General features: G+C 37.0%; 1 protein-coding gene across 1 annotated transcript in view; it reads left to right on the forward strand.

Moving 5' to 3' along the window:
- eng (endoglin) overlaps positions 1 to 25,343 on the forward strand; it is a 45,304-nt gene extending 19,961 nt beyond the window's left edge. Inside the window, exons 4-14 of the mRNA XM_079257075.1 lie at positions 4,783 to 4,896; positions 8,075 to 8,252; positions 10,882 to 11,053; positions 11,159 to 11,258; positions 12,165 to 12,366; positions 12,548 to 12,714; positions 15,178 to 15,408; positions 16,249 to 16,315; positions 21,575 to 21,685; positions 21,768 to 21,815; positions 21,936 to 25,343. Of these exons, the coding sequence (XP_079113201.1) occupies positions 4,783 to 4,896; positions 8,075 to 8,252; positions 10,882 to 11,053; positions 11,159 to 11,258; positions 12,165 to 12,366; positions 12,548 to 12,714; positions 15,178 to 15,408; positions 16,249 to 16,315; positions 21,575 to 21,685; positions 21,768 to 21,815; positions 21,936 to 22,057 (1,512 nt within the window). The 3' untranslated portion in view covers positions 22,058 to 25,343. The remainder of the gene's footprint in view (positions 1 to 4,782; positions 4,897 to 8,074; positions 8,253 to 10,881; positions 11,054 to 11,158; positions 11,259 to 12,164; positions 12,367 to 12,547; positions 12,715 to 15,177; positions 15,409 to 16,248; positions 16,316 to 21,574; positions 21,686 to 21,767; positions 21,816 to 21,935) is intronic.
- Positions 25,344 to 26,605: the final 1,262 nt, after the last annotated feature.

Here is a 26,605-nt window from a genome sequence, read left to right on the forward strand (position 1 = left end):
TGTTTGCTTCCTCTGCTTGCTTTATATGTGGCGCTTCCACCTAAGCTGCTGATTTATATTGATTATGTCTTATTATTTTCTCTCTATTGATCAGTCTTCCACATTTAATGGAGATTATGAGGAGTGAAGCAGATGTTTTCGGTCTGACTGTGATGGTGAATGCTACAGTACAGTCTGTGCATGACCACGCATCAATCAATTCTTTGAAATTAATAAAACCTTCTCGCGCCTTTTCATTTAGTTGCTTCTCGGAAATCATATTTCTTTTTTTTTTTTTTTTTTTTTAAGCACAATGTTATGTGTGAGGACATGCACTTCAGTTTAATGATACACAAAGGTACTCTTAGCCTCATTGATGCCCTGGTCTGTGTGAGTTGTATTACCCAACTTAGTTTAGTTTGAAGTAAGAGTGCCAACATTGTGCAAGCAGATTATTGCCTAAGCCTCAGAGAGTGGGTTACTGGCACAAATCAGGCCAAACTTTTGTGCCAAGTCTTTAGTCTAATTTAATGGACTGTAAATCAGTGAAAAATGCATTTTGATAACAAAACAGATTGAAAGTATATTAAAGAAAAATGACTCACAGTGATTTTATAAAGTCTGAAAAGTAATGCTAGTCATGTTCTGTGGGAGAAAATGACAATTTAATCTTTTGAGAGTTTGTTTTGAAATATTCTGACTCAGTGTGGGGTTTGAAATAGTACATATAATTCATTTGGCTTGGAATCTGTGTGTTGCAATGGGCAGTGCAGAGGGAACATTTTGTCTTAACACAGACCCTTTATCTGTTCTTAAGAAGAAAAATATTGTAAATGCAAATAGTCCAGTCAGCTGGGAGGTTTGCTCTTGCATCAACCTTTCTTTGTCCTTTAAAGTTTCTTATCACCTTCTTATCCATCCCTTTTTTTTCTACCACTGATTTACAACCTGCCAGGGATGTTTGACTCTCAGTTTGACCACACTGAGAATAATTACAGGAGCATCAAGGGGCTGCACAGACCAGGAGCATTCATTGGGAGGGACTGCTTGTGCAGAACCCATTGATGTCACACACACTAACTTGGGTATAGTCAGGGTCTTGGCGCATGGCCGAGACTAGACCAGCGGAGCCAATTCAGCTTAAGGGAGAGAGCTAAAAGAATAACTGGAAACTGCATCAGCGAAGGTCCTTCAAAAGAAAAAAAAAAATAGGAAAAAAAAAGTCTGAAAAGGAAAACAATTGTATCTTGAAAGCACAGGAATGAATGTAGCAAAGGTGAGTGATCAAGGTCAGAGTTCAAGCATTAAAGAATGAAAGTCAGAAGAGTAGACAGTGAAACAATGAGGCTGATTAGGAAGGAGTATTTAAGGAAAACTCCACTGAGTTGTCTCTGTGGGAGACATAATGTACTCACCAGGAAATGCCATTCATTCATTTGTTCCGTAGATGCAACATGATTGAAGTCAAACCTTGGAGGTATTTCATGACAGATGCTTTGTTAATGCAACTTAATATTCAAGAGATTTTTTTTTTTTCTTAAAGGAAAAAAAAGGTCTTGCTCTGTGTGTCTTCAGGGCAATCTATCCATCTTATTATTTTATTTTTTTAAATAAATCTTCTGCACAGCAGATGGAAAGCAACCATCTTATCAAAATATTGCCTGTGCCACATTCACACAGTATCACACACATTATACATGTATAGGCAAAGGCAAATGGAAAATGCTATATATACATCAGTGTGTAATATTTTATAGCCGTCCTCTTCAATGCCTTAGGCAACATGCATAATACTGTAAAGTAATCCCTCAGAGCATTATCTTTCAACTCTCTTTCCTTTTTTACTTAATCTTGAATATTATTTAACATAATTTTTCTTCTGTTACTTTTGTTCATTTATGGTTTTCATAGAATTCCAAAATAACTAGATTAATTTACGAAGAAATGAGCATTTTTCTATCAGAGAAGACACTGAATACTGTCACAAGTGTGATTTAATGATGATGGACAGAGCAGAGCTTGAATATGAAGCAGCTCTAGTTATTGTATTCCCTCTTGAACCTTGATGTAAGTTCTTATCACGCTCAGAAAAAAAAAGGCAACGGTGAACTGAATTCATTTTTACAAGTGACCGAGACCACTCATCCAGTCTATAACAAACATCAACATCTTACAGCTAGGTTTTGCTGTGTTCCCTTTAGTCTTTTTTTTTTTTTTTTTATTTCTTTCTCTTTCTTTTTTCAAAGAAGAGACTGAACACATTCATGATGTGCAGTCATTATGCAAGACCCAGAATGCACAAGACACCGTTATATTGCTCCTGTTCTGTGTGGATGTGTGATGACACATGCTTCTGTCTGTTGCACCCCGCATGCAAACATCTCTTTCAGATGCATCTGTGTTTGACTCATAAGCAATTTGTCTTCAGTCTCCTTAGACCTAATTTGCTCTGTATGTGCCTGAAAATCTACATAACTCAGGGTTCCACTCATAACAATTCTCTTGGATCCTACTCTGGAACTCTAAGGTAGTGAGTAAATGAATCTTATATTAGGCATCCATACTGTTTCCACAGCGTGCTCGTTGTATTTAATTTGAAAAGGCGTCCAAATGGGTGAAAGGAAAAATTAGTCGCTTCAAAATTCTTTAATCGGAAACTTTATATATTTCTTTTATTTTAAGGGTGTTTAGGGTGCAGAGTCTGGAAATTAAGATAGCCAAAATCAGTGGCTCTTATGCTTATTCCAAATGCAATTGTCATAGAAGTATTTAACAATTTAGTAATAGAAATTTTTGGTGTTAGGTTGGATTGGAAATAAACATATCTACAGTTAGACTTATCACTTCAACAGCAGTTAACCACCACTTACATCCATAGAACTCAATGGTTCCAGTTTCAGCCCACGCACACGTTGAGCACAGTAATTAAAGATGATTCACAGAATGACTATGGTGGTGATTAGCAAATCACATCACCAATGTGTATTACAATGGGTGGAATATAGTTGATTAGCTATTGCATTATGTGTTAAACTGTGTTAATGGGCTTTATATACTGTATGGTATTAAAAGATTAGGTTTATGTGGGTTGTACATAGAGGGATAATGAAACACTGTTGTTTTTTTCATATATTTTGTTCCATATCATTAAAGGGATCCATGATTATGCCTTTTTTCAATGATGGATGCAATTTTTAGGGAGTTTACTGAAATTCCTATGACATGCTTTGATCTAAATGTCACAGAAAAAGAACATGATCTTAAAACTCTTTTTATAGTAATTGATTTTAAGACATGTAGTGAGCCACTCAACTACAACTCAAACCACAGAGGCTGCCCTACAGCTTTAAGCTATTATTCAACACAGATTGAAGCCTAACAGAGAGGACATGTATTCAGCCTGTGTGCTCATATTAGCACAGAACGCAAACTGAGCTCACACTATCGTGTTTAAACTCTTAAAATACTGAACATGTGATTTTATAAACAATAATTTTGTTTCCCTTCATCTGCAGCTGAAGTATCTTAATAGTCAGTAATGTTCAGACATCCAAATCTATTTTTTCTCAGCAATAGTTTCTCGTTTATGCTGGAAAAAAAGTGCAATGATTTGCAAAAGTTGCAGCTCAATGCACATCATATAAATAGTATTTTCAACTTGCACTGCGCAGAAATGTGTTGATGGAGGGAAATGTTATATCTTATTAATGTCTGAGTCAAAAAAAGATGGACAGCAAAGTTTTCCACCTATACAGTAAATGCTCCTGGCTCAAATGACTGGCTCTGCATTTTCAGAACAGATGCATGTGTGGACATTTTATGAGCACAAAAATGAGGAAGGTTGTCACATTGACTGATTTTTGCTAAAGGGAATAAAGGGAATCAAACTTTGGCAGAATTTAACTGCAGTTGGAACTATTTTTAAAAATGGTGCTACAAGCAGAATTTCTTCCAACGATGTCAATTTGATTTCTGTCAAGGTAGTGACAGATTCAGGGGGTAAAGTTGGAAAAAGGTTGTGAAAATGACTATTGTTTTCATAACTCATACTTGTTTGTGAGACACGTAATCTCGAGTCTACTCACTCTTGATATCAGTTTGAAAAACATGCTTAAATTAGATATTTGTGGTGTTTTAAATGGGTCATCTTAGAGTTAAAGTTTGATTGTCAGAAAGATACCAAACCTTAGTTTCTTACCTGATGCAATGGACTCTTTTCTTTTTCTTTTCTTTTTTAAATTCAAATAAGGACACATTATAACTTTTGTGTATTTACTTATGTTTTTATGTGAAAATATAGTTGAAATGAGAGTGTGAAATCCAGTACTTGAAATATTGCATACACTTTTTAGATTGTGTTTTGGTTTAGCATCTTGTTTAAAAAGACATTCTTTAAAAAAAAAAAAAAAAAAAAAAAGACTGCCTAAAAATGTATTACAACACAATTTTTATAAACAACACTGTTTCTTCCATTTGTGTGTTATTCTCAGTGAATACTTGGGGTGGTAATTGTTGGGATTGGCTATCACCCCACCGTTACCTGGAATTGGACTAAGTGAAATAGAAATTGAATAACATAACATTCAAAATTTGATTTGATCTTCCTAATCAGTCCCAGTTTTTAACCTGTAAGCTTACACCAGCCTCAGCAACTAACTTGATTTAGAAAATTAAAAAATAAAAATGAAACAGAAAGTGTGTTGTAATAATCTGACTGTAACATGTAAATCCACAACTCATAAAAACTGTCTCTTTTAACCCAGCTGAGTTTAAATGTGTCGTTTTCCATTTTTTTCCCATTAGGATTCGAATATGTTCCAGTTGGACTTCACCAATGCATTTCCAATGAACCTTATCCTCACATCTTCAAAAAGGGCTTTTGTTGCATTGAACCTCAACAGTGGAGTAAAGGTTTTCGTAAGTAGTGTTTATGGTTTTTCTATATCAACTTTCATGCAGATAGAACTCAGAGGCAGAAAGCATTTGTTGTGAATAGAACTGACATTCTTATTTATAAAATGTTCTTTTGCATAATTTGTAACCACTTTCGTTTAATTGCTATTGCTACAAAGGCTCATCAAATAATTTCCAACTCACACTGACATACATTTTCAGGGATACCAGTAAACACAGTGAGTTTTTTAGTATTGCATATTGCATATTATCCAAAATTTTCTCCATGACTTCCTTGTAGTGCCAGCTGTTTTACATAGAGTACTATCAACGTGAAACAGCTGTGCAGCTTTTTGGGCCGGTTCGGAGAGACAGAGAACCGTGTTGTTTTTCAATGATTATTCCCCAATGCTTTTGCTGCAAGAGGCACTTTTTATTTTAGTGGTTTTTACCATCCGCACCATAAAAATGGTAAGAGATGCTTCAGAGTGGCCAATAACAAGAGGGGGTGATGCTATCGGCTGTAAAATTAATGTTCCAATAAAAGTGGAGATTCTGACTTTTATACACTTTTCATGGCTAATATATATAGAGTGAACCCAGGAAGGCCACAAAACATTTAATCCGCTGTGTTTAAATAGAGTAATAATGCAGTTAAGAGAACAAAGTGTAGCGGGTGATCTTAGAAAAATAACTCATTAAAGTTGATAATAAAGAAAGTGACCAACAATCAACTTCACATGAATGACATTTCTTCCTACTGGGCTGCAAAAACACACTCACTACAGATAAGGCCACTTATCTTTTTGACAGTTAAACCAACTCCCATTAAACTAATATGAAAGCATCTCCTGTTCTTTAAGGACATTTAACAGAGATATTACACATTTGAGAAGAACAATCAGTGAACTTCTTATCATCTCTTGAACTGCTTCCAAAACAGTAAAAAATTGACAGATCCCACAGTAACTTTGTAATGAGACCTCCTCTGCTCTTTGTCTTTGTGTGTTTAAAGACACTGCTATGCATGAAAAAAAAAAAAAACTTCAGTACTGTAAATAATCTGCTGACACAGTCAATAAACTCAAGCATGAAAAAAAATAAACTAGCGAAGTAGAATCACAGCCGGCCAATCAGCGCGATGACATGTTTGCAGGCATGTCAACAATTACTGATACGCTGACAGCAGTGTGGTACAGCATCCTGTATCATGTCCTGTCGAGAGCCTGGACAACATTGCCTGTGACTGCAGGATGTTTTTGTGGGATGAGCTGTATCACTGGGGGATAATAGCGCTTTGCTGCAGATTGCAGTGCGAGAGAATCAACATCTGTTCAGCATCTGAGAAAGTACGTCAGCAGCTTGACAGCTCGGCTTAGTGTCACAGTTCTTGTTGGCTCCCAAGGCTGCTATGAATACACAAGGTTGTCTAAAAAACAAAAAAGAAGAAAAACATAGACACAGCAATATTTTTTGACTATAAAGTCTTGCAAGAATATATATATATTTTTTGCATGTGTGACAGTTTGCAGGTTGCAAATGAAAGTTGCTCATATTTTACACACCATGTGAAAATTACTCATTATATACCTTTTTTATTGATATATTTGAATGTAAATCCCCCATTTGGGAATAAGCTGTGGTTTTGTATGGTGGAATCTGGAAGCACAGCTGTACAAACAAACCTGCTCCTTTCCACGTATGCTACTACCTCATTATATATTATTTCAGCCAACAGGATAGTGAGCTTATTTGTTGATTCTTTCTGCAGTTGAAAAAATTAATACAACTGTCATAAACTTTTTCTTCCTATTGTTCTGTTACAGCCTTCCTATTGGCCTACATCTGCCATGACTAGCTTTTTGCTTTATGTTTGTAGTTCACACTATTTTTGATCCCATGTCAATCAAATATTCATGGAGAAAGACCGATGACTCCCTTAGGCTCACTTGGCTTTCACCATTTGTTCTGCTTTGTGATGCAAAGACATGCACACAAATTCATATATATGAGCCAAGAGAGGGATTTTTGCCTTTCAGAGAAGCCTGATACTTAATTACTGCAAACAGCATTATTTATAGCCTATAAAGATTTTCTTAAAATAATAAGCTTTTGTATTTTCATCTAATTTTAGCAAAAAGCAATGAGATGTAAACGTATGGAAATTGTGTTTCCCCCTTTTTCTAAATTTCCTTGCGCGTTGTAGCGGTCGAGAAATGCTTTGCTCTGACAGAAACACTGAAAAGAAAAAGTAAGCTGAGCAATTGTTTAAATCTATTTACCGTTGCGAATCCTAAAGCTTAGAAATAAATGATGTAATTAAAAGAAAGCCCAGAAACCTCCTATAACAAACTGGAATCTGCTCAGTTCTTTTACTTTACTTGAAATGTTTTTCTAATTCTTCTGGTTGCCAACCTTTAATATTTCAGCAGAATTAGCTGTTCTTGAGCTATAGAGTGCTTAAGTATTTACATCAGGAGATGATGTACTTCTAGACAAAAATATATTTCTTTTAAAATCAGTCTTGATTTAAAAAATAAAAAAAGTTTGGTTGAGCCAAATAAACGCGGATATTAGGGTATCTTTCTGTAATTGCTTCTTGTTGTTATACATATGTTCAGAATGCTATTGTAGTTTGTCCCCGTTCTCTATTCCTAATGCCCTCCCCTGCCTTCTTATTCATGCAAGGCTGAATGCAAACTCCATTATTTTTCATTGGCCCAGACGAGGAAACAGCAGTGTCTAGTCGGTGGGATGGATGTATATATTTATACCTTGTATGGAGCCAGATTCCAGCCGACTGCGGTGACGCACAGAGCTAAAAAAGGTCCCATTTCCTGGCCCCACTCAGGAAGCAAAGGAAAGACCTTGGCTCCAACTGGGTTGTGCAACTGGGCTCGTGGATACTTAACCATAATAAACACTTCTTTATAACAGAGCCCTGCTCAAAGAATAGAGGGAGCATTGGGTGGAGGGTAAGAAAAATGTAATAAGGAAAAATAAGAGGGATGGGCAAATTTAGTGAGAACACTAATTAATTTAAACAGATACCAACAAAATTTAAACACAAAGCTGAGACATCTCTAATGTTATGTGTTGCAGTGGGTAACATTCACACTCAGGCCTTGTAGGACATGAGTTTGACACTTGTATTTAGAAGGTAAGTTTCATTAAATTAATTGGTCTGTGCTATACTTTCCAGATACACAACAACTCATTGCTTACTGTGCATGCATTACAACATGCACAAAACACCCAGAAGGAAGACTTACCCACTCAAAATGAGGAACTGGTCAAGTGGGCAGAACAGAAGTTTGGGGGTGTGACTTCATTCACTACTATTCGAAATCTGGCAAGAATCTTTGTAAATGAATCACAAGGTGAGTAGTGAGCAGTATTTGCACATGCATTTCCATAGAAATATTCCTTGTTGACTGCATTTGGCAAATAACACTAGTTCTAATTACTAGTTAAGATATCATTCAAAGGAAATGAGGAAGAATGGAAGACGATGCAGTGGTACCGTAAAGGACTTTTTTTTTTGCTGCTGAAAAGTGTTTCAAATTTATCAGCTTTGGCACAATGCTTTTTATCTTGGATATGCTATCTGCATCTCTGTTTGGTCTGAAACAGTATGTTTGCTGCTGAAAAGAACAAAGTAATTATGGTCTGTACATCATGCAGCTTACATAACGGAGAGTCTGCAGTATGGTAATCAAGGATGGATGCAGTGCTGTTTCCAGAGCACTCTCGATAACATTCATTACAACTAACCTTCTCTTATCTGAAGTGTGGATAAAAACTCTTTTTGATGAACCCACTAAGAGCTATTGCATTGGGATTTAGCAATCAGTGCACCAAAAAATATTTTCTGCTGCAGAGTGTATTCACTGTTTTGATTTCCAAAATTCACATGTGGGATGAGTCACATCAGTTTAAAGCTGAAGAAGAAGAAGCAAATACATGTATCCTGACTAGTTAGCAATATTACACATTCAGCACTTTACTGCTTTCTTTCCAAAAAAAAAAAAGTGTGCATCCTCATGATATGGGATGCTTTGGATCGTGCAAATGCATAAAGTGTAATAGCATGGTAATATTAGCCAAATGACAATCTATTATTCAAAACAGGGGTGGAGGGCTGATTTTTCTGGCATGAAGTCGAGTATGCAGTAATGAAAATGAAAATCAGTTGGTGAAGACAGTAATTACTCAGTTAAAGAATATTTGGCCATTTGGTGTAGTTGGTCTATTTTCATTTCCAGAAAAATCATCACCAGCCCCCATCTGTGGTCCCAGGTGTAGAAGTTCCTACTGGCACTGGGAACAATAAGTCTGTTGAAGCAGCTTCTGTCTTGTTGTCTCAGTCAGTTGCAGTTTTTTTTTGTGTGTGCTTGAGTTTGTATATGTATGCTTTGGCAACATGGGTTTCAGTGACTTTCATTTTATTTTATTTTTGTCATTTTAATTTTTATCCAAATGTAACTTACTAATAAGGAAAAATGTTATTTTTATAAAAAATAAAAAAATCTTGGCATAGGCATGGGGTACTAGATCTATTAAAATAACACAATTAAAGTGTTGGGCTAGCAAATGTTTTTGGAAAGGATGCGTTCGCAGAGAAGAAACTCCTTAAAGGATTCTTGAAGATAAAAATGAGTGTCACTTGACTTTTTTTGTAGCCAGAAGAACATATAGCTTGTGGGGATAGGTATATGGCTAACATGACTTAGCAAAGGATTTAGCTTCTCTTATGTACACATAGCCATGCGCATTTTGGTGTAAAGAAAAAAATGGAAATCAAAACCTGTTGAGGTTCTTTATTCATTTTATTTATTACTTACTTTCTGTCAAGGGACACAAAGAATTTTATATGGTCAATAACTTAAAACAAAACAATCCAGATGCATACACAGACCTAAAAAGACAAAGCAAAATATGAGTTGAAGTTTTGATGAAGTTCCCCTTTAGCAAAATGTCACAACATATGAGAAAACATTTGGAAAGCAAGCCATGGACGATTGGCCACTGATGCTGAAGATGGCAGTGCAAAACCATTATGATTTAAAGTGAACAGTCATGGCTGACTGAAGAGTGGACATTAAGGATATCATGAGATGTTATTGCCATCAGGGATAGCAGAGAGTTTCTCAGTGCAAGCACAATCATTTCCAAGCAAAGCTGCTTTATGGCATTATAAGCCTCAGCAGAGCTCTGGAAAAGGTTTTAAAAGAAATTAAATTTAGTAATACTCAAACTCTGGTATGACGGAGGCTTTAATGTAATTTCTTTTCTTCTTCCTCTGTCTTATTGTTGTTTTTGTCTCAGTGCCTTGTTCCTCTCCAGCGCAGAAGGTTGAAGGTAACAGATAAGGTTGGACAGTCCTGTCAATCACATACAGTGCCTATCTGTGTCTTCCTGTCACATGTAGTATTAGTTGTTGTTTGACTGACTCCTAATCCCCAAAATTGTTGTACCAGCTGATAATGTGCAACAGTTTGTATTTTTTGTGTGTGTTTCTGTGTTAAGTGAACATTTTGAAACGTTGCGGTGCTCAACTGCAGACTTATGCAATGATATTTAAGAGTCGTGCAATTCCCTAAATTCCAAAAGACATTATATGAAACTACAAAGATCATATTCATGTGCACTCATATTCTTCACAGTAGAGCCAAGAAATAGTGATATGCGATCATTTAATAATCTCCCAAGTATTTTGTTTAATTTGATTTATTCTGCTTAAAAATGAGTTCTTTCAGTGAAGTGAAGGCTAGTGAAGATGGTTTTGTGTGAAGCTGAAATCACCGTTCTCTAAGCAGTAACGTATAGCACAATTTCTCAAAGTATCACCATTTCTGATACATAATGTGTGATTAGATATTACTTACTAGAAGCTTTGATATGGTTAGGAATTAAAATGGGAAACCATTTCTTGGAGCCGATGGCCTTTAAATTTAGTTTTGTTCACATTAGAATTAATGATTCATGAAAATATTTGTGGTTGTATAGGTACCAAGCCCGGTCGTTCTGAATGTATACTTGAAAATGAAGACATGTTAAAGAAGCACTTTATGAAGATTGAGTTGCATCCTTCTTCATTTAAGTCCTGCATCCCGCAGCAACAAAGTGCTAATCAAGACGACCTTCATATCATCAATATCCCGGAGAATTCTGAAATTCGGTATGTATATATTTATTAGACATGACATTGGTTTATTGTTTTCAATTATTTTTCATTTTCTGTTGGAAAAATTTGTCTTTTGATATATTATTCTTCATATTGCAGCAATGTATTCCTGCATGTGGAAAGAAATCAGGCCAGTGTGTTCCTGAGAGGCCCTCAGGGCACCAATTGGACCGTTGTCAGTCAACTCTCCAAGCTTGCTGTAAGCTTACATATAAATTTATCAACTGTGCTTATGCACAGGTTTGTGTGTATTTAGTGTGTGAAAATACTCCCATGCAAAGTTTGGAATTTAACAACTTGTAACTTAAGAGTCTGTGCAAACCAAAGAGCTTTGCAGAATAAAAAGCAACATCCAAATATGGAGGTTCTGTTTGGTTCTGTCCTCTAGTTGCAGATGTATTTTATTTTTGAGCCACGACACTATTTCTTTTATTCAAGTTTGATATTGAGTGATTTAAGAATTTCTTTTTGTTGGAATATAGACATATCCTCAATCTCAAGTTTATTGCCCTCATTTTCTCTGCAGGGTTTCTTTTATTTAATTTTTTTTTTTGTTTGTTTTTGTCTTTTTAACTCAGTAAACTATCTTAGATGATTGTTGATTAATATTTATCTCATGTTTTTGAAATTTGCAAGTGTACTTAAAGTCTTTTTTTTTATTTTTTAATAATTGAAATAACTTAATTTGAGTGAGCAAACTAAGTGAATTAAACAGATTTGTTAAAATTAAGGAACAATCAGTTCTTTTTTACTCTCAATCACTCCCAAGTGATTTTGTGTAATTTCTAAATACGCGCGTGTTCGTCACACGATTAACTGAGGGTGTTCCTATGTACAAAAAGAAGATAATTTAAAAAATGTGCAATTACTAATGTGGATGAGCAAACTGTACGTTTGATAAATACAGAATATTTGTAGCTTTGAACATTCACTGCAAGTAAGCATAGTTTCTATGAACTTCTGATAAATGAGGGCACATCATTCCACTTATATACCTTACATAGTAATGCATTTTTTACACATGAACTTTTCAATGCTTGATGAAAAATGTTTTATTAAATACATGTACACGCGATTCAATTAAACTTGTCCTTTCTTTCTACAGTCTAACAATGCTATATGGCTGCCCTCTTTACAACACAATATTGAACCAGCTAATGGGAATACACAACAAAGCGACAATGCAGAAGATGTGCAAAGAATGGCTTTGGAACATTTTAAACTCTCTTCTTTCACCAGCTATACTGAAATCAGTCTAGTCAACTCATACATTCATCTGGTTCTTGGGAAAGCATACAACTTTAGAGGTATGACTGTAAAACTACACACTTTGCACTTTTTATTATTGACTAATAAAAACTAGAAGACTCCTTTTCAAAAAATTCAAGTCAATGGAGAAGTGAAAAATCCATCACTGACACACAAAATGAGTTCTATAAAGTTTTTTTTAACATGTTCAGTAATATTTTTATTTTCATTATATTTTAGGGATGTCTCCTCCAGTTACACAAACCGTTCCAAAGTCACACAATCCCATGACAACTAATTCCCCTCATCCGATGCCTCTGGTGATGCAGCTGTACACCTCAGCAGACTATAGTTCACCCCTGGAGCCCAATACTAAAGTGCAGAGTGACAAGAGAATATATGCAGAGGTAAGATTCCATCGATCGATCGATCCATTCATCCATTGCATTCACAGCCATTAAAATATATCAAGCACCTTTTTCTGTTCGCACCCACACACATTTTGATGAAAACATTAGGGACGATAAAGATCCAGTGTTTTGCTTTAGCGTATGAGTAAATGTGTAGTAGGGCTGGACAATTCGATAACAGTATATATTGATCAATAGACATACAGATCGATATATTTTGTTACTCACAAAAAAAAAAAAAAAAAAAATTAAAATTGATTTAAAAACTCTGGTGCTTAAAGGGTTAATTCCATTTTAAAGCCTGCCTGACATACGAACGAAGCATCCTTTTAAAGTGAACATCAATCAGTTTTCTCTCTCGCAAGTAGAAAACTTCCTTGCCATCCTAAATCTGGGAGCTTCATTAATGTTTCATGAGGAAATGACCAGATCCAATGCTTTTATTAAATACAATCATCAGCTTGCAACATGGTTTGCTACATGCTATTATTTACAAAATTACTTAATACATTTGTATCATGTACAAGGGGGCCTATAAATGGCAAAAAATATATGTTTGCATCTACTTTTTTTATTATTGAAAGAAGTATCTAAAGTTTTCATGTCACTACAAATGGAATGTATTGCAAAACAGCGTCCCTAGAGGTTACTGTCCAACTTTAACCAGAGTAGAGAATCAAGAGCCTGTGAAAATCCTTCGTCAGAATTGATGGGGTAACCAGTAGCTCACTGATCTTGTTTTGGAGACAACAACGATGCAGTCCCTTCTTAATGGTGGCTTTTAGTGGATAAGTCTCCGAGAGCATAATAGGAGACAGTATTACAGTGTTGTTTGGTAACATCTCTGCCTAGCTGAAGTCCAAACTACTGTCTCATTTAGACCTCATGAAAGATAATGGGTGGATTATAGGGGATAATTACAGCACTGGTCCCTGCCGTCTACCTGTAAATAAGCCATGCTGAGACAAGCCAAAAAGACTATTCAAACCATCTCATCTCATCTTACTATCATTAAAGTTTTAATGACAGTAGATATCATATTAAAAGCAGCAATTCATTTTTCTCCTGCTATGTTGCAAATTTACCAACTTTGGTGTATATTTGTGGAGCACCAGAAGAGTCTTTGGAAAAACAGTACAGCATTTTCATCTGAATCAATTTGTTATGAAATAAATATTTAATAATATAGATTCTTGAATACATTTTAATTGAAATAACAAAAAGGAATTGCAAATTGAAATATTATTTTCTATTTAATACGATGATCTGTAAATGTATTTTCAAGTGTTATTTCAAAGAGGAGAGATAAATAAAAAAATCCTGAATGTGCTTAGAAATACTCTTTTATTTCTTTCAATTTTGAAGAATTTCTACCCCCCCCCCCCAACACACACACATCCACACACACACAAACACGCACATTATCAAATCCTCTTTGCAAGACCTTCTCTAATTAACAACAATTATATACTACAATATTGAATTTCTCTCTGGGAAATAATAAAGTATTTTCATTTTTTTCATTTCAATTCACTTCAATAATTTCAGTTGCATTTCCTTGACGATTTACCGTCTCCATTTACCTTTTGCATGACACTTCAGAATAGTGAAAAGCAAGTTGAACCATTCCCAGTTACTCCTCGAATGTCACCATCTCTCTCATTGGTTACACGAAGACACTTGCATTTCTGCCCTGTGTAGTTGGCTAGCTGTTAATTCATCGAATCGGAGATGTGCTCCAGAGATGCAAGAGAGGCTGGCTAACCATTACAACGTGTGGTTACATTTGAGGAGCAGCTGTGATTAGTGTAACTTGGTTTTCACAGCTCAAGAGCTCAAAGTGTCATGCAAAAGCTAAATGGAAAGAGTAAACCATTTACAAAATTTAATTGCAAACAGAATTTAAACATGCAGGGACAAAAGAGAAGGGATATGAAAAAGGGAATTACCTTTTCAAATGTATTAAATAGAAAGGTACTTATTACTAAATTTAATATTTGTGTTGTTTATTTCTGCTTTTGGAAATAACATTTAAAAATATATTTACAAAAAACAGCTTTTAATAATGAATTAATATTTCATTTTGCAATTTCTTTTTATTATTTCCACTTAAAACACTTCACAATTTGATTTCTTTTTGTATGAATTAATTCTTCAGTTTGAAATTACATATAGTTATCTATGCTTTAATTTCATAATGAGTTACTCACCATCAAAATACTGTAATGCCTTTCTGGTCCTCCCGATATATTACTGGCTCAAAGAGAAATAAAAGTGGTTACTGTATAATTTACCACAAGTAGTCATTTTCAATTATAAATTCTGGTTTATTTAAGTTGTCTTTTTACAGCTAATGTAATTGTTGAGCTTTCACCTGGTACTCATTTAAAAAACTTTTGTGTTGTTGTTTTTTTTTTCCAGCAGTAGTTGTTTTTAAAATTTCTTCTTTGGTTCCTGTAGATTTCAGGTCAAACTTTGGGAGGAATTGTCTTGAAGATCAAGGTGATCGGTTGCTTCGTGCACTCCAAAGGGTCATGCCCTGTTGTGAAAGAGTTGCCCTTCATTCCAGAGGCCTGCTCCTTAGGTCCCTGTCTAAACCGCACTCGACTGACCTTCTCCTTGGACCAGCTTCAGGAGCTGACATCCACCACATGGGGCCTGGAATGTTCTGTCAAACTTTGCTTCGATAAGGTAGGACTTCACTGCGAAGCATCATTTTGCTGCTCCAACTCATTTGGGTTTAGATGGATTTTTCACAGCAATAGACTTTTTGCGGCTCTATATAAAATAAATATTCATGGCAAAGTTTTACAAAGAATGTGAACTCAAAGTGCTGAGTCTCAGCTTTAATTTGAGAGCATTTAGATTAAAATTGGAGGAAAGGTTTGGGAATTAAACCTATAAACATAAACTGATTTAGCAGATTAACATGGCCTTAAGTAAAATGCTTGTTTGCAATTTTTGTTGAAAAACCTTTGCAGTTTATGCCTGCCTGAAGTCTAAACCTGTTGAAAATCCCTACAGAGTATATTTTGTCCTTTTGCCAGGCCTTTACTGAAGCAGTCTTCAGCTGTTTGATTATGCTTTTTTTCCCCTCTCATTATGTCCTAGAATACTGATTTGGCTGTCCCTAATGTTCCTGCTATATCTCTGAAGGATTTGTTTTGTTCTTTAGCCTAAAGATGGTCTGCTTCAGTTGCAGTGAGAGCTCTATCGACAACACGGCTTGTGTTCACAGCAGAAGCTTTTAAATGCAAAATGTAGAATCAACACCAGAAATTTGACCATTTTAATTGATGAATAGATTTTGAAGAAGGTGTCCACACCTGTCAATGACACAGCTTTTGAGTTAACTATTGAGCTAAATTAAAAAAGGTTGTTCGATGTTCTTCAGCTATTTGTTTAAAGCTTTTGATTATTTATATGATCATTTTTGTTTGGGAGTAGGTGTGTACGGCTGGGTTGGGGTGGTGTATTGATCCTTTGGCTGTATTGGCAATCTGTTTATTTTTCTTCTTTTTTTCTCCCTAGAATTGTGTTGATGGAGGAAGAGTTAGGAGGAATCTGGAGGTTACTCTGCCATGTCAACAACCACCAAGTGAGTTTAGTTTAAACTCCAAAACATAGATAATTTCATCTTTAAAATCAAGTTTCAAATAATTTAAAATAAGTTATTTTTGTTAAAAAAAAAAAAAGAAAAAAAGAAAACAAGTATAGCTTTAATGCGAAGATGAATGATTTACAGTTAAACCACTAACAGTAAACTTTGTGAACTCTTAAGAGAAATAACTAAAACTTTTAAATTACCTTTTATGCCTTCAGGACTTAATTGCTAGTCTGGTGTTTTGTCAAAGAGTTGCTGCTTGCCGCTATAATTTTCATTCCTATTATTGCTTACAGCGCACACCACATGCTGCACAGGCAGTTGTCATAGCAGTAAACTCAGGATATGCTGTGAAGCCAGTAAGCGGTTGCAGGGCAGGGTCTCGTCCTTTAGGAAGGTCTGCATGCTGACCTTGTGGCCACAATCAGACGTAATGGCCCTCAGGGGAAGGAGAGGGGCGAGCAAAGTCCTTTGTGTTTCCAAGAGGTCTGACTATACTGCTATCCAAACACAAGCACTGGTGGGCTTTGAGCTATTGTGAGACTAATCAACACATTTGACTCAAATAAGGAAAGACGTCTTTACTAAAAGAAAAAAGTAGTTTCCGCACATGATAATTAATGTGTTGAAAATTTCAGTTGATTCACAAAGTAAAAAGACACAAGGAAGTAGATGATGTATAAATAAAAGGAAACATTACATATTTTTGTATAATTGACAATGCTTTTGTTTATGTTAAAGTTTTTTATGCTCATTTTCATTTATACAACAGCGAGACGTTGGAATCTGAGTGTTGCCCTGTAGGGTGAAATAACTACTCATCCATGTTACCCCGAGTCCTGTTCATCTTCATCTTTAACAGAGATACAAAAGTTGATTTAAATAAGCAGGACTAGCAGAATGCATGATCTAGCAAAGCTTTTGTGGGCAGGACTGAGTGGTCCATTCACCAATCCTTCCTGTTTGGTAAATTTCATGCAGAGGTCAGAGAGTCGCACCACAGGCCTGCTGTCTCTCTCCTCCTCTCCACCTGCACTGGAGCTTCTGCTTCCTGCTTCTGTTTATTCAGCTTTGTTGTTAAAGCCTCATTTATCTAATGACTGATCCAAGAAAACAAGTCTCGAGAGGAAGCCTACTGAAATTGCTGTGATGTTTCTGGCCCATTCAGGGTCCTCAAGTTGCTATGATGTTTCTGGCCCATTCAGGGTCAAAAAAGTGTTTTACTCTTAGTTTCAAAGGCTAAGTTTACTCTTTGGAATGCAATTAGCATAAATGCCCACATGATGTCACTGTTTAGGTGCTCAGGGTTATTTATTTAAGATGATATATTTATATTATTGTTTAATAAAATAACATGGTAGCATTTTAATTTTAAATGTAAAACAGAAAGATGGACCAACATTTACTCTAATTTACTGTAGTGCAGTGCCCAAGCAGTGTACTGCAGGGGATGAAAGCAGTATTTTATAAATACAAGAACAGTCCCTAGATTAGCTTGTTTCACCAGGAGGCAGGAGGCTGCAGAGGCAGGTGAGAGAAACTCATGCACAGGTGATGATTAGTTTCTTACAAATATTCTGGGTGCTTTTGGGATGGTCTCTGTTGGCAGTTGAGAAAGCAGAGAAGGAAAAGCACATATACATACAATTTTGCCTGATATACACCACAACACATATTCATATTTTGAATTAGTTTAACAGTTGATTGGGCTTGGATACAGAACGGAAACGACTCAAAAATGGTATTAGATTTGGTGCTACTTCAGGCATGTTTTTCCAAGGATTAAAAAACAATTGAGTTACCTCTAATCATAAAAAGCTATCATTAATAAATTGATCATTTGCACAATACAGTTTCACTTAAGCATAAACTGATGTAAAACTAAGAGGAGCGCAAGGATCAACAATCTATTCAGGAGCATTTATTATGTTAGAATTTATACTACTTTGCCAGAAAACTGAACAAACCAAAATTTGTGTAATGGCCTTGCTTACTTGTTTCACAGCTCTGAAAGTCAGACAGTTGAGCAAGTTTTCATATTTATAAGTTTTCATTGTCTGATCCTTAACCTCAATTATTTAAGTAAATTATCTTATCTATCCAACAGCTGGAAATTTTATGTTATGTTAAGCAAAATAAATTAGGTTCTGGCACCAGGACATAAAGTGGTTTGCTTACTTTCATCATTTAAGAAATGTTTCTTTTTCTTTTCCATGTTGCCTCCCTGAGCTGCCACCTTATCATGGTGGAGGGGTTTGTGTGTCTTGAAGATCCTAGCAGCTATGTTGTTGGGGGCTTTATGTCCTGGTAGGGTCACCTATGGCAAACGGGTGCCTAGGGGAGGGACCAGATTAAGTGTGGCTCAGCAACCTGAATGAGGATGATTACCATTGGCAGAAGTGTACCATTGGCAGGCCTGGCTCCAGGCCACCCCCCGGAGCCAGGCCTGGGGGCGGGGCACTAGAGTGAGCATCTGGTGGCCGGGCCTTCACCCATGGACCTGGTCGGGCTTAGCCCAAAAGGGTTACATGGGCCCCACCTCATGTGGGCTCACAATCTGTGGGAGGAGCCGTGGGGGTCGGGTGCAATGTGAGCTGGGAGGTGGCAAGAATCGGGAACCCTGGTGGTCCGATCCTCAACTGCAGAAACTGGCTCTAGGGACATGGAACATCACCTCTCTGGCGGGGAAGGAGCCTCATGCACAAGCTCAGGCTCTGGAACCAGTTCACTCGAGAGGGGCTGGACCTTCTTCCACTCTGGAGTTGCTCACAGTGAGAGGCTCCGAGTGGGTGAGGGCATTCTCATTAGCCCCCAGCTTGGTGCCTGTATGGTTTACCCCAGTGGGCAAGAGGGTGGCTTCCCTTCGCCTTTGGGTGGGGGGATAGGTCCTGACTGTTTGTGCCTATGCACTGAACAGCAGTTCAGAGTACCCACCCTTTCTGGAGTCCTTGGAGAGAGTGTTGAAGGGTGCTCCCTCTGTGGACTCCCTTGTTCTGCTGGGGACCTCAATGCTCACGGGGGCAATGACAGTGAGACCTAGAGGGGAGTGATTCGGAGGCATGGTCCCCCCGCTTCTGAAACCAAATTGTGTTTTGTTGTTGGACTTCAGTGCTGGTCATGGATTGTCCATAACGAACACCATGTTCAAGCATAATAGTGTTCATATGTACACCTGGCATCAGGACTTTCTGGGCCGCAGTTCAATGAGCAACTCTGTAATTGTGACCTGTGGCCACATGCCTTGGACACTCAGGTGAAGAGGGGGGCGGAGCTGTCAACTGATCACCACCTGGTGATGAGTTGGCTCAAATGGTGGGGTTGGTGGAGCGAATACTTCGAAACCTCCTCAATTTTACCAACACGTCTTCCAATGAGGAAGCAGAGCTGGGGGACTCAGGGGTGGACTCTCCTGTCTCTCGGGATGATGTCGCTGAGGTAGTTAAAAAGCTCCTTGGTGGCGAGGCCCCAGGGGTGGACGAGATCCGCCCGGAGTTTCTTAAGGCTGTGGATGCTGTGGGGCTGTCCTGGCTGATACATCTCTGCAGCATCGTGTGGACATCGGGGACAGTGCCTCTGGACTGGCAGACAGGGGTGGTGGTCCCCCTTTTCAAGAAGGGGGCCCGGAGGGTGTGCTCAAACTACAGGGGGATCTCACTTCTCAGCTTCCCTGGAAAGGTCTATTCAGGGGTTCTGAAGAGAAGGGTACATCGGGCAGTTGAATCTCTGATTGAGGAGGAGTAATGCAGTTTTCGTCCTGGTTGCGAAACCAGCTCTATACCCTCTTTGGGCTCCTGGAGGGGGCATGGGAGTTTGCCCAACCAGTCTAAATGTGCTTTGTGGACTTGGAGAAGACGTTCAACCGTGTCCTCCGTGGGTTGCTGTGCTCCTTGTACGAGCTGTCCGGTCCCTGTACAACAGGTGTCAGAGCTTGATTCGCATTGCCGGTAGTAAGTCGGATTCGTTTCCTGTGAGGGTTGGACTCTGCCAAGGCTGCCCTTTATCACCAATTCTTTTCATAACTTTTATGGACAGAATTTCTAGGTGCAGCTGAAGTGTTGAGGGGATCTGGTTTCGTGGGCTCAGGATTGGGTCTCTGCTTTTTTGCGGATTATGTGGGCCCGTTGACGTCATCTGACCGTGATCTCCAGCTCTCACTCAATTTGCTGCAGTATGAAGTGGTTGGGATGAGAATTAGCACCTCCAAATCTGAGACCATGGTCTTCAGCTGGAATAGGGTGGTTTGCCCTCTCCGGGTCGGGAGTGAGGTCCTGCCTCAAGTAGAGGAGTTTAAATATCTCGGGGTGTTGTTCACCAGTGAGGGAAGGATGGAGCATGAGATCGACAGGTCGATCGACATCTGCGGTAATGTGGATGAGAAGCTCGGTCATACAGGAGGGGCTCAGAGTAGAGCCGCTATTCCTGCGCATTGAGGAGCCAGTTGAGGTGGCTCGGGCATCTAGTCATGATGCCGCCTGGGCTCCTCCCCGGTGAGGTGTTCCGGGCACGTCCCTGTGGGAGGAGACCCCAGGGAAGACCCAGGACACGTTGGAGGGATTATGTCTCTCGGCTGGCCTGGGAACGCCTTGGGATCCCCCCAGCAGAGTTTGCAAATGTGGCTGGGGAGGGGAAAGTCTGGGCTTCCCTGCTTAGGCTGTTGCCTCTGTGACCTGATCCCGGATAAGCGGTGGAGAATGGATGAATGAATGGATGTTGCATCAGGCTTATTTAGATGTTCATTGGATTCCTTTATTAAAACCTATTTCATGATTTTTGAGAGCTCATTACTTTAATGCAATTCTGGCTATCTGAAGGTAAACACCAAACAAACATGTGCTATGAGTCAAGGAACAAACTTGTAAACAACCTTGAAGACCAGATAACTTGAAGATTTTTAATGATGTTGTTCTGCGTGGATACTGCGTAGTTTGATGGGATGAAATTATTGCAAAAGTACAAAATCAGTGGATAATCATGATGCATTATGCTCAAATTACTCTTGATGTGTTTAACTTGATGTGATGTAACTATTTTAATAATATTAATCTACTCTTCAATAAGCATACCATCTTCTAATGAATCCTGCCACCAATCAATATCCAACTTTTTACATTTTTGCATGTTTATTTGAATGTGTTGGAATGAAAGGCTGCCTCTATTGTTGGTTTGTGTGTTGCTGTAGTTTAAACATAGATTGTATATAAATGAGTTTAACACAATCTTTCATACTTTGTTTTTTTCATATTTATATTTCAGTCTCACCATGCTTTGATTTTCGCCTATCTGGTGTTCTGGGCATTGCTTTTGGAGGCTTCTTGATTGGAGTATTACTCATTGGAGCACTGTGGTTTATCAAAATTAAAACAGGTAAATCCATGCTGAGGATGCAGTGTGTCTGCTCCACTATAGATTTGACCTGCCTCATTCTGGCTCATTCTGTTTAACTCAGGATACCCAACTGGACTGGACATGAGCTCAACTGCAGCTGGTCTCCCTGGTAAGAAATAAAAATTTTCCTGTCTGTCTTCTTAAAAAAAACAAAACAAACAAACAAAAAAAAACAACACAAAAACACTTTTTTACCATCAGGTCCTTACTGTATCTTCCTCTTCCTCAGGATGTCCCTGCTCAAGAGCGAAACGACAACCTGTTTCTACCAACACGTCTCCCTCTGAGAATAGCAGCGCCAATGCTAGCATTGGAAGCACCCAAAGCACACCGACCAGCAGCATGGCATGAGACTTTATTGCCATTTCCTTTCCAAATCATGCAAATGTTTTTGTGCATTTTTATGTTAATGCTCAAAAAACATTTTTCAACTACCTACTCTCTCTAAATTCTTGTTTAAAAAGCACAAATTAGATCTGAAAACAATGTGATCTGGGAGCTTGTAGTTGTGGGTGATAAAGGCTAGTAACCAAAGTTTGACCTGAAGCTTTTGATGCTCACCTTTGCAACATCTCTGTAAAATCAAACTCTTAGAAAGGAAGTAAGAAAAGGCAAGAGAAAAAAATATATAATTTGGCTCCCAGCAACAGGAAAAACAAACCATATCCCCCGAGAGCTAACAGGAAATTCACTGCATTCCTTTCAATGAATTGTGCTTGTGTGATGGCAGCACAATAATTGTTAAACAGGAGACAAACAGGTCAAAAGACAGACTTTGAAAAACAGATGAAAAGCTCTTTTGCCAACGCATGAGAGCCAAAAATATAAAGGACCGTTGCCTAGGTCAAAAACTCATCAACAACATCACATGAATGGAAAAGATCAACACTTTTGGATCTCCAACCAGACAATGACATCAAGGAGCTTTTGTATTAATTGGAGTTCAAGGCTAATGGTTCTCTACCTCTTATTATTAAGAAATTTGGGGATAAGTTGTAACTTAAAACCACATTTCTCTGGTAATTTGATGACTTTGTTTATTACTAGATTTTAATCATCTAATTCTTTGCCACTCAAGGCAAACCTTAAAGTGACCCTGTGGGTCATGGTGTCTCATAAAACAATGTTATGATGCCATTTTTTGCCATAAAGTGGATATATAAATCCTATCATAAAAAATTTCCCTACTGCTTATTTGAGATTACACTTTTGTATTCACTAATAAATCACTAAAAATAATCTAAATTACTATAAAGGAAGCAATTTTTTTATTAACATGAACTCAAAATGCTTTAATTTTGTAATGCACAGTGCTAATTAAGATGCATTCTGGATTCAGAGCTGAGTAAATGGGCCTATAATGATGCTCCAAATCATGTTTTAGACATCACACTCCTACGTAGACATAAGTGCCACTCATACGGCTATGTGTACTGGGAGGTGGTTTCCCAAAATAGTTAGTCTGCAAGTTAAATGCCAGTACTTTTCCACTGCATAATATCTATTCTTAACAGAGACAGTTACACGTCCATGGCCATTATCTACATATTTGCTTTACACATTTTGCACTGAAATTTAATGGTCGAAATTTGGCACTAAGCATGTCCTGCTTTCTTAAATTGAATTTCTTTGTATGTTGTACATTACCTAGAACAGCGTCTTTATTTTTTAATAGATATAATACACCAGCAGTGCATTCAGATTTAACTCTTCAATGAAAACCAGCATTGATCTAAACATCAGAAATGGGTCAGCTTGCAAGTCGACAAATGAGGGTTTTAGTTGATCAAATATTACTTTTTTGGTCACCCTTTTGAAATAGGTGCAAGATGGAGGAAATATGCCTAAAAGCTCACTAAGTATATCTTCATCTATCGCTTCAGGGATGCTCCAACATAAGACAATGAGGGTCCTCCACCAAAAGACATTTGTACTATTAAGGGAGATACACAAAGGCTTTAAAATATTTTAAGGTATACTATGGAAAAAAAAGGATAGTAATAACTGACTTTTATTATTAATCACGCAAAAGTCTTTTAATGGACATGTAAACAGTTTCTGTATCTAAATTTACCGAATTAGCTTTATTTTCATTTTCTATTCAAGTGAAATCCATGCAAGTCAGCTGTGAGCGCACTGTATTTTTTTTACCATACAGAGCAATTAATACTTTACTACTACTCAGTTTTATTTACCAAAGAAAATATGAAAGGAAATTAAACTAGTCATTTGGACATAAACTTGTTAAAATAAACCTACATTTACAGGCTGCACCATAAATTGCATAGTAGTGTGTTAGGGACCTTTAGCAGTGCAACAACAGTAGAATGGATGCTGATAAATTATTTTGATGTAGTTGTCTCTTTTTTGTTATGCATAAAAAATCCTATGTCTTGTGCAGTAAGCAAGCAACAATAACTACATTTCTTTAAATGTACAATACATGACGCGACACAAGCGCGCAAACTGTGATGTTAAACTTTTTTTTTTTTTTAAAGAAAAAATTATGTGACAAGACTCATTTTCTTTACTTCATATATATATATATATATATATATATATATATATATATATATATATACGTATATTCACATGTCAAATAATTATTCACCTTTTGGTTTGGATAGTAAAAATAACCTAATTTTTACACCTTCAAACATAATCTCGATCATGTTCCAAATCAACAACCTTTGTAAAATTCTTTTCTCATTGTATGTGAGATATGTAGCGTATTCCCCCACCATATATATGTGCAAACATGTAATTTTTTTTCTTTTTACCGTGCATTGCATGTCTGAATTTCTTTGGGCATTTTTGTCAAAACACAACAAAGAGGGCCAGTACAAATTGCCACTTGAGTATTTGTGCAATATGATGAAGTTAATTTGTATGTATTGTCTATATGTCATTTTTATCAAGATTTTCCTTATTTTGTTTGATTTTTTGTAAGTGTTGTATAATATTCTTTGAATTATTTCATAACCAGGTTTGTTCATAATGTATTTGAAGAACTGGGACCATTAAGGAAAGCACACTTTTTTCCCCCTTGTTTTTATATAAATTGTATTCCTTTTTATTTCTGATGCAATCACAAACACAATTTGTCACATCACATGTCAGAGATTTCTGACTTAACCCTAAAATTCTTCTTTAGTCTTCAAACAAACCCTGTGTGTGATAAATGATATCCTGACATTGTGTTAGACTCATTGTGCTATCTTAAGTGAGTGTGATGTGGAAATCTATTCTGAATGGTAAAGACAGGATGTCTCACATCAGAGTAGCATCTCAGATAGATATTTAGCACTTTGTCATCAATAAACATTCACCTAAAAGTTAAAAACAAGTTCAGTAATTAAAGTTTACAATTTGGTTTTAGTTTCAGAAATTTTGTTTTTTTCATTTTGATATTTTTTTTATTCTTGTTTAGTAAAGTATGACCGGCCAGTGATAAATCAACCCTAGTTTCTGAACATCCACATGAGGCTGCCAGTTTATTTACTTAAACATACAAAATGGTATGCAGTGCTATTTTTGAACTTGAGTTGGCAGCATTTACTATTTTATGTAGATCCATTTGATTAGATAGAAATCCACTGATGCCATTTATCTTCGCTGTCACTGTTAAATTTGTCTTTTTTCTCCCCAGAATACATTTAATAAAGTGAACTTGACAGAAGGTGTGTGCTTTTTGTGTTTCTTATATCTTTATGGTGTAATAGTGGGTATGTTATGTCAGAAGCTCACAGGATTCTGCAGATTTCAGAGGAATAGAAATATCGTGCAACATACGAAGCACTGACATGGAATAAACAGCCAGACACTCAGGACGACACACTGAAACATATTCATGTGTGAAGATGTTGCTGCGAAGGACATGATGTATGTCAGTTGTATTTATCTGACAGTTTAAAAGAAAAATAGTTCAATAAGTAGTAACCAGAGGGTATTGGGTATTTTTTTTACACTTTTTATGTGAAACATCTACCGTATCACTTTTCTTGCTGCTTTTCAAGCGTGAATTACCTTTTATAGGCATTTCATCATCATTGATAGAAATCTACATTTGTACTGGTATATGATAAACGTTGCAATAAGAAACATCATGTAGACCCTACTTTAGTTGCTTTTCACACCAAAAGTAGAAGTGTAAAATGACTAAATCCTGAAAAAAGAGGCCCCTAACAATTTGCTAAAGTATGAACACACTAAATCCCTGGTGCTAATGTACAATGCAGCAAACCAGAATAACACTTGGATCACAAGACTTTCTTCCTTTTTGTTGACTGTAGATATAAAATTTATCCTGGATTTGAATCTCACTAGTATTCAAGGGATATAATTATGGCTTTTGACACCTTTGTGTAAACTAAAATTAATATTTCAATGAGTTTTCAATTGACGACAGATATACATTGATGCAGATTACAGACTTTATGATTGTGGTAAAATATGGGAGTACATGGAGGGTGATCTGTTTTTCTAATTCTGGGCAGTTTGACTCATGAGTGACCTGAACAACAATGAGCATGAAAACTCAAAAACATCATTCTTTCGTGATGTTATGATGAATCATGTCTAACCTTTATTGTCTGGAGAAGTAATGGAAATAATGGTGTTTTTCTTTATATTGGTCTTTCCTCAGGTTTCAAGTCTTCCTTTTGAAAAACTCATTCAATATTTTCAGATCTGGAGCCAAGGCACACAATACATGTTTTTGGACTCTCCTCATCTCCATATATGACCATGGAAGTGTTTGGCCTTGAATGGCGTACATTTTATGTGCAGTCTTGTTTGCATCTCAGAACAAATCTGTTCTTGTCTGCAAAACTACATCTTGTAAAAAGTGTTATCTAGGCTATGCATAAAGCATACAACAATTGCCCTAAGGCACAAAAC

The sequence above is a fragment of the Telmatherina bonti genome (assembly GCF_933228915.1).
Source record: "Telmatherina bonti genome assembly, chromosome: 17".
In the NCBI taxonomy this organism is placed as follows: Eukaryota; Metazoa; Chordata; class Actinopteri; order Atheriniformes; family Telmatherinidae; genus Telmatherina; species Telmatherina bonti.